The 8682-nt window shown below is 38.5% G+C and overlaps 1 protein-coding gene across 1 annotated transcript in view; it reads left to right on the forward strand.

Moving 5' to 3' along the window:
• TPL (pancreatic lipase) overlaps positions 1-7009 on the forward strand; it is a 7565-nt gene extending 556 nt beyond the window's left edge. The window contains exons 2-8 of the mRNA XM_010714818.2: positions 103-262; positions 532-651; positions 2018-2133; positions 3182-3311; positions 4516-4627; positions 5345-5512; positions 6743-7009. Of these exons, the coding sequence (XP_010713120.1) occupies positions 103-262; positions 532-651; positions 2018-2133; positions 3182-3311; positions 4516-4627; positions 5345-5512; positions 6743-6806 (870 nt within the window). The 3' untranslated portion in view covers positions 6807-7009. The remainder of the gene's footprint in view (positions 1-102; positions 263-531; positions 652-2017; positions 2134-3181; positions 3312-4515; positions 4628-5344; positions 5513-6742) is intronic.
• Positions 7010-8682: the final 1673 nt, after the last annotated feature.

Genomic DNA, 8682 nt, shown 5'->3' on the forward strand with positions numbered 1-8682 from the left:
ATATATATATATATATATATATATATATATATATATATATATCTCCAGCACTCCTACACCTACTGTATACAATCTTAATATTATTTTATATAACATATCTAGATCTCTTCTTCCGTACATGACACAAACATTTTTCTTTCAGGACTGGACCCTGCCCAACCTTATTTTCAAGACACTCCAATTGAAGTCAGGCTGGATAAAAGCGATGCAGAGTTTGTTGATGTTATCCACACAGATATAGCTCCCCTAATTCCCAACTTAGGTGAGCGTTCAGCTTTACTGTATTAGGACCTCATCATCTGTGCTCTGTGCACTTGAGAGTCATAATCAAGACTCTGGTGTGTTGATCAGTGCACAGACAGAAAAACATACCATTAAGTATGTTTTGTATTAACTTAACCAAAGTTACTGAGAACTTAAGTCTTAAAGCACCACAGATAAACTTTAAGCCAACAGTTTGAAGAACTGTATGAGAAGCGTATGAGAGAAGACAAATTTTAAATGTATTTACCTCTGCTTTAAATATTCCAGGTTTTGGAATGGCCCCAGCAATAGGACATCTTGACTTTTATCCAAATGGAGGAGTGGAAATGCCGGGCTGTAATAAGAATCCTCTTTCACAGATTGTAGATCTTGATGGCATCTGGGAAGGTAAGGATATTGATTATATTACAAATTCAGAGGAAGGTCAGCTTCAAAATGTAATGACTTCATTCAGGTGTTTTGTATTAACTTTTCATGTATGCACCATCAATGACAAATACCCAGTGCAGTGAAATTGTTAGCATGTTCAAACATACCACTTTCCTGTAATTATTCTCATCCACCGATCAAATAACAAATAAGACAAAGGGTTTGATCTGGAAATCTCCTTTAAAGTACTTAGAAGTAGAAACAAACAATACTTAACCATTCCTAAAAATTGTAAAGGGTCTGTAACAACACGTACATCTTTATTGGTGGAGAGGAACATTAAGACTCCCACTTCTGGTTTGGGATCTTCAGCTGCAATTCTTCAGTGTAGAGCAGTACATTTAATTATTATTTTTTTAGTTAGCTATTACAAATCTGGGTTGCACTGAAGCAATGTCATTGTGTCTATTTTCAGTCAGCTAAAAAAAGATTGGCAAGTGGCTGCTCTAATACACTTTTAGTTCTTGTTTCTTACAGATTTAATAAAAAAAAATCTATTAAAATTTTTTAAAGTATAAACTTAAACTGCACATAACAGAACATTTAAAAAGAAAAAAAATAATTCACTTCTAGAAACTTCTCAGTGTACAATTCAAGCTCTGTCTTACATTGCTGCAAACACCTTGAATTCTAGAAACCCATCAACTTATTTGTGATACCTGGCCTTTTTCTCTCAGTTTTATTCAAAGCAGCTGGAAGCTTTTTTTCTTTTTTTTTTTTCCCCTCTCCAAAGAGTAAACTTGTTATCAATAATAGGGAGTTAAAGCACAAAGAAGTAACAGTCTTGTATATCTTCTTTTTAACCTAAATTCAGGAAAATCAAAAAGAAAAAAAAAACAACAACAAAAGGAAAGTAATACATTCACTATTTTAAGAGTTTCTCTTTTTTAAACACCTTCAAATAACAATAATTCCTCAGCTGTAGTAAATCAGCACTGCCCTAGAAGGTTCACTGTTAGATACTTGGCATTTGTTTTTCTTCTGTTACGGTAATACAACGTTGCCTACAAAAGATCTTCTTTATGCAGCTCTTGTTTCTATTGTGAAACCTAGTCACCTTACTTCCTGGGAGGGGGAAGAGGACCTGGGCTGCAAGGTCAGTCCTTGCAAAGCATTTCAGGTTCACACCTTGCACCTGCTGGATCGATGACTTTCTTCAGAACGTCAACTCGTTTCAACAGCAAGGTTCACATCTCAAGTTCACAGCTTCAAGAGTGGTGATGAGGCTTCTGAGGAGGGATGACCCATTCCAACAGCACAGCAAGCACAATGTGGGTCTCTTTCAACAGAAATGAAGAACTAACCTGAGAGCATCTTTTCACAGGAACTAAGGACTTTGTAGCCTGCAATCACCTGCGCAGCTACAAGTACTACTCTGACAGTATTGTCTACCCTGATGGATTTCTGGGCTATACTTGCGGTTCATACGATGCTTTTAAAGTAAGTATTTTTCATAGCCTCACTATGGGCTGTTTCAAAAGCAGTGCACTTGTCAATACATCTGAAACTCTATTTACACTAGCTTTCACCCAATGGGCGCACATGTTAGATAAGTGACAGACATCTTACAATGGCTTAGGTGAACATGAGCTAAAGTAGGAAAAGGTAACAACGAACCAGGGATAGCCCTGGTACACTGCTGCTGCCCTAAAGTATTACTGGAGTTGGTGTGGCTCCCTAACAGGGAACAGGTAGGAAGGAGAGCCTGCCCCAAGCACCACCAAGTCTATTTGTTAAACAGCAGCAAAAGGGATCTCATACTATAGTAGATAAGCTTTCAAAATAACAAGGATTATAATAATATGTAACGGCCTTGATAGGGTCAGTCTGTGGTGGAAGTACTTTGGTGAGTTAAGATGGCTACAAGGACAAAGCGCATTAGTTGTGGACCAAGAGCAGGGAACCCTTCCCTGTGTCAGAATGAGAGATATTGAACTACCTGAGTGTAGCAGCGAGGCAATGGGCTCATCATATCCCACAGGCAGCAGAGAAAGAAGAAAGCAGAGCAAGGAATATATAAAGGTATATAAAAGGAATAAAATTGATCTCCATACTTTCCGAGTAGATGATAGAGGCTTTTCAGGTCACTCTGGGAGAAGGCAAAGACCTGTTTCTGTCACCAGGATACAAAGCTGCTTTCAGGACAAAAACGAGCTTTGTCTCCTTTCTTGAACCAATCTGGAGGTCATCTTTCTCATCTGCTGCTGAGAGAGAGACTCCTCCTTCTCCATGTTCCTGTTCAAGAGTACTCAAGGATATCACTTGTGCAGCTGGAGTGAACTAGATGGCATGAGAAAAAACATGGATTCCTGACAAATCAGAGCCTTTCAGAAATCTAACTAGCTTACACAGTCTTTCTCTAGTCACATAAACGGCTCCTCGAAACTCACTGCTTCTGTGATTCATGACCAGTTAAAAATAAGTGTTATCACTAATCACTCTAAGCTGTCTGGATGATTTTATTAATGCATTTATTTCATTTCACTAGGAAGGCTGCTTCCCATGCCCAAGTGGTGGATGCCCCAACATGGGTCACTATGCAGATAAATTCAAAGGGAAAACTTCAGATTCTTTTGTGAAACTTTACCTGAATACTGCAGACGCCAGAGATTTTCCTCGTGAGTTTTGATAGTTTCCACTGCTACTACTCCTTGTAAAAATGCTTTTTTTTTCCACATTTCACGGTTAATTTTAACAAATGAAAGGACCTCACAGTGGTGCAAATGGCTCTTCAGTCCTTTGAGCCTTTTGCCCTCTTCTCTTCCAAAACTAATGCTATTTTGTGCCCACCAGTTGGTCTGAAAGATGTCAGACTGTAGAGCCAAGTGGAAGTCAGTGAGATGTTGGGTACTACAAGGTACATGGAGGAAGGATGATAGGCAATGCACAGTAGTCACAGAAATATCTTATTAAATATTTTTAAAGTGTCTGTGACCATGGCAGTGGTTAAAGACAGAAAGAAAGGCCTGAGAAGATGTGAAATCTTCAACTTTGGAGACAGTCAGAACTCCATTTGTCAAAGGCCATAGAATCACAGAATGGTTTGGGTTGGGAGGGACCTCAAAGATCATCTAGTTTTAAACCCCCTGTCATGGGCAGGGTTAAGAGCAACCTGATTAAAGCTGATCCTGTTTTGAGAAATAGATGGACAAAATTACTTCCTTTATAACATAAGTTATTCTAAATGTCTCATAAAATGTCTTTTGCTTCATCTTTGTAAAAGAAGAATAGGAGAGAGAAGAGCTACTTTTGTTAGTTGCAGGCTAAAAGAAAGTTCCCACTCATAAGAACATACCTGATTTTTTTTTTTAAGCTTATTTTATGGTATGGATCAGCATTTATTCCCAACTTCCTTCTTTTCAGCTTCACTGTACATAAAAACATTTGGGGTCAAATTCTCAGGTCTATGTTTATTTACCACATTATGAGCGAGTGTTTTTATTTGTTCCTTAGTTTTGTGTGTTCCTTTTTTCTTTCTTTCTTTTTTTTTTTTTCCCAGAAAGTAGTACAAATGTCTGTCCATTTCTCATGTTGATCACAGTAAGACATAATAATGACAGATCTGACTCACTGGTATATTGAATGGTTGTAACTCAATGAAAAACTGTGAGTCCCATGTATGAGAGCATTATGTTAACTCCATCCAGACCAGGCAGCCTGGGATGTAGCCTTGAGCTGAAAGTACAAGGCAGTGATAGTTTCTTTTGCTTTTAATTATGGTGTACAGAAAAAATATATATCTAATCCAACTTGACATTTTGATATTTTGAGACTGTTTCTCTCTCTTGGTGCTATCCAACTTACTGTATTTTTTCTGTGTAGTTTGGAGGTACAAAGTATCTGTGAAGCTCTCTGGAAGTTCTAAAGTAACAGGATATCTAAATATTGCCCTGTATGGCAATGATGGAAACACGAGGCAGCATCAGATTTTCCAGTAAGTTCAACATTCAGTGGAAAATAAACTTCTCTTTTAGAATGCTTAAGCCTCAGTTACAGCTCCTTGATGTAAATGCAGAGACAATTCAGTCACTCTGGATTTATTTTAAAAGGGAAAAGCATGCAGAATTTTAAAACATTAGAATTTTAAAATGTTAGAATTTGGTGCAATCTCAAATTGCTTTCTCTATCGATGTGATGGGAAACCAGTGGCCAGATTATGAACCATGGTGACCCAAGAGACCATACATATTTGACTCAGTCACAGGACTGTAAGTTTGAGAGCCTGTGGTAGAGAATCAGGCAGCAGCTGGTGGATAATCCTTTTGGTCAACCAAACACAAAATCTGTATCAGATAAATCAATTTGTATTATATGAGATTTCACTTATTTGCAAAATGTGGTATAAGCCCTACTCACATAAGCAGCAAGACACAGCTCTCCCTTCTCCATGGGGATTTTCCTATAATTGCATCTTCTTAGTAAACTGTGACTGCAGCACAACAAGGCTATCTGCCTTTTCTTCTGACAAACTCTGATTTTTTGAATGAATTTCATAGGAGAATAGAGAATAATGTTGTTACCATGATATAAGCTAAACACTGCCTTACAACCAGCTTTCTATTGACCTTGCTACCACAGCCAAACAGTTGATGAGACTAGTAATTATTAAATGCCAGAAAGCCTCACATATGTAATACACTATTTTTCACAGGGGATCCCTCAAACCAGACAACACTTACACAGCCTTTGTTGATGCAGAACGCAAAGTTGGACAAGTTACAAAGGTTAAATTTCTTTGGAACAACAGCGTGGTAAATCCAACTCTGCCTAAACTGGGAGCTGCAACTGTCACAGTGCAATATGGAGAAACTGGAGAAGTGTGAGTATATCCACTGTGGAAATCCCAGCATTTATTTGTGAGGGCAAATGACAAAATTATATGAGGGACAAATGCATTTGCACAAGAAAAGGTGCTCAAAGCATTGGAAGGAAAAGACTCTAAGGAACACTTTTAACTTCCTTCCTTTCAAGATACTGCTCATTCATGATTCCATTCACTACTGTTTCAACTCTCTACCTTAAGTAACTTCAAAGAAAAAATAGTTCCAGTCTTCAGAAGGGCAAATTTCCTGTAAAAACCTTTGGATGAGAAAGATTAGTACCAGCTTAGATTATCAGCATAATTCTTGCCAAGTTCCTATCTGCTGTCTGCAAGAAATGGTTATGTCTGAGCTTGCACTGGATGCCTGATTCAGTGTCAGTGGGAATCAGAAGATTTCCATTAATATCGATGGTCATTGAGATTGACAAGACAGAGAGGCAATAATACTTCTAACATTTCAGTGAATACGGAAAATATTTGGAAGCTGTACTTATAAAGCAAAATACAAATTGATATAAGCTAAAACATACTTCTGTAGACTGTGGAACAAGGCTTGGATGCTCAGATTATAGAAGTATATTTTACTGATCCAATGTAACTTGTGTGCTTGGGCTTTTTAAAACAAAACCCCTCATTTTCTTTACCATGTATGTTATTTGACCCACCCCATGACTGGGTGTCTAGAAGAAGGGGTACAGCATATGTTCTAGGCCCATATACAAATGTAATCACTTAAATGTAATCACTTAAAAGACAATACTGCAGACAGAAATAGTTTCAAGCAAAGCAAAATGATTACGTCCCAGCAGCATTACCTCTCAGCAGAGGTAGTCCAATTGTAATTTCTATTCATCAAAACATGTTGCTTACCAAGTGTATTCCTGTAAATAAGCACTCGTTCTTCTATTGACTCATGCCCTTGCAAGTGGAGTTGCGTTCATCCTTCTGGTGATGGTAGTGATGGTAGCACACAAACTGAGAGGGAAACAAAAAAAGAAGAAAAGAAACTGTAGAACTGGAGGAGCACAGCCAACTAGAGTAAATACAGTCCATCAGTACTACCACCCGCAGTAGTATTTCAAACAGGTGCTTAGATTTCCTTCTTCTGGGGGAGCATGGTTGCATCAAATGACAAGTCTGGTTGAGATAGCAAAAAAAGAAATCCACTTCTATAATCTCTGTAAATCTCAAGAACTCAAGACATTCATATGTTTTCGTTTTTTTCAGATTCAATTTCTGTGGTTCTGAGACAGTGAGGGAGAACGTTCTGCAAACCCTTACTGCTTGCTAACATGGATGCCCAAAGCCTCGCTGCCAACAAATGCTGGTCAAGCATTAAAGATCAGAGTCTGCAGTCTTTACAGCTATAATAATGGAAGCTTCACATGCTGATTAATAAATTGTACCTGTTACATGTAAACATGCAAAAAGAAACCTTTCTTGCCCTAGCATGCTAACGATCAATCAAAAATAAATAATAATTATACAGGAAATTTTAATATATGAGGGTTGGTTTTTTTGTTGTTGGGTGGTATGGGTTTTGTTTTGTTTATAGATATCTCTCTATATACAAGCCTGCAAAATACAGAATTCTTAGAGCAGCCTTAGGAGTGAACAAGCCAATGCCCATTGAAAAAAATCCCCTGGTTTCACTATGCTTCAAGATAACTTCAAACAAGGGGAAGAAAGGGGGGCAGGTAATGGAATCTGGTACATGACTTCTGGGCAGTGCCAAGAGAAAGCAGACATGCTGGTGAGAAGAGAGAGATGAGAGGATTAAGGAAGCTGATGTTGTTAACCAAAATGAAGGCTAAGCCTGAAATAGTTTGCAATAAAGACATGAGCAGAGGAAGAAGGGTGAGCAGTTTACAAAATGGGAGCAAAATTTTTAATTAGTAGTGAGAGATGGATCAGTGAACACAATGCATAACTGGTTGAACTAATGCTGAACTAAGCTTGAACAACAGAATCCAAACAATATTAATTTAAGAAATCTGTACGCAAGATTTCAAACGTTTGTGAAAATTCACTAGAATGCTTATCATCAAAACAGTCACAAAATTATCCTAAAATGCCATACATTGGCCCTTGACCTCAAGCAAAACTGCCAGATAACAAAGTAGCCAAATTATAAAATGTGCAATGCAATAAGGAAGCCACTTCCTCCTCATCTCCGTGACAAACACTATCAGCTAAAGTATAGATAGCACACAAATTCAGTTCTGCCCCAAAGTAATCCAGTCTCTGGTCCCTCAGCCTGCTGCAGGGACCCCACCCTCAATGGACAACACAGAACTTCAAGGGCCTGAAGACTCACTACTCCTTGAGTCATTTTCTTTTAAGGATTTTCTCTTGAGGTTCCCCAAGGCTGAGACCCTCTGTTCCTTCTGCCTTTCTGCACGACCTCTCTCTAACCTTGTCCTGAGCTGGAATAAATTCCTTAGGTCAGAAACAAACCATTCCTTGGTTTTACCCAACTGAAAAGAATATCCCTCAGCATTTCCAGTTTTAGTTGGAGATGCGCAGACTTACTTTCACGTTTAAAAAACATTGTAAATTGCACCTGTAATTCCTGCTCGGATTAAAAGGCAATATTCAGTTGTGTTACCTTGAAGCACAGCATAAACCAAGTTTTATCTTGAGAATCACTGTAACATAAATCTCTGAGAGCTTACTTTATGAAAGATGGTAGGGAATAAATTTATGAATTAGAAAAGGAGATACCCCTTGCTATGCTGAAATAGATTTGTGGGGAATTAATATGCTAAGACAATTTCTCATTCAAGTTCTCTCAAGAGCAATATACAGATATTTTTCACTCTGACGGTGCTACTTGTGCCTTCCACTCATTATACTGCTTCCTCCCCTCTGCAGCTCCTCCTGACAGCAGCAAGTGCACAGCAGAGAAGGGTACCTTGTGTGTCTTCTTCCCAGCCTATGCCTTCCCTAAGGGGTACAGGCTAACATCTATTTTGCCTCCAGTTTTCCCCTCCCTAGTCAGCCTTACTGTAGTAGAATAGTAGCGTCACAATCAGTTCAAAGATATAAATAATTTGCCTGCATTGTGGTATCAGTAAGACCAGTTTCCAGTTCCTCCTGCAAAGCCTTTCTCAGCTCTCTGCATCTTCTTGACAGTAGGTTTGGAGGAGGCAGAGGATCCAGCCAAG

This window comes from Meleagris gallopavo, chromosome 8 (genome assembly GCF_000146605.3).
Source record: "Meleagris gallopavo isolate NT-WF06-2002-E0010 breed Aviagen turkey brand Nicholas breeding stock chromosome 8, Turkey_5.1, whole genome shotgun sequence".
Classification (NCBI taxonomy): Eukaryota; Metazoa; Chordata; class Aves; order Galliformes; family Phasianidae; genus Meleagris; species Meleagris gallopavo.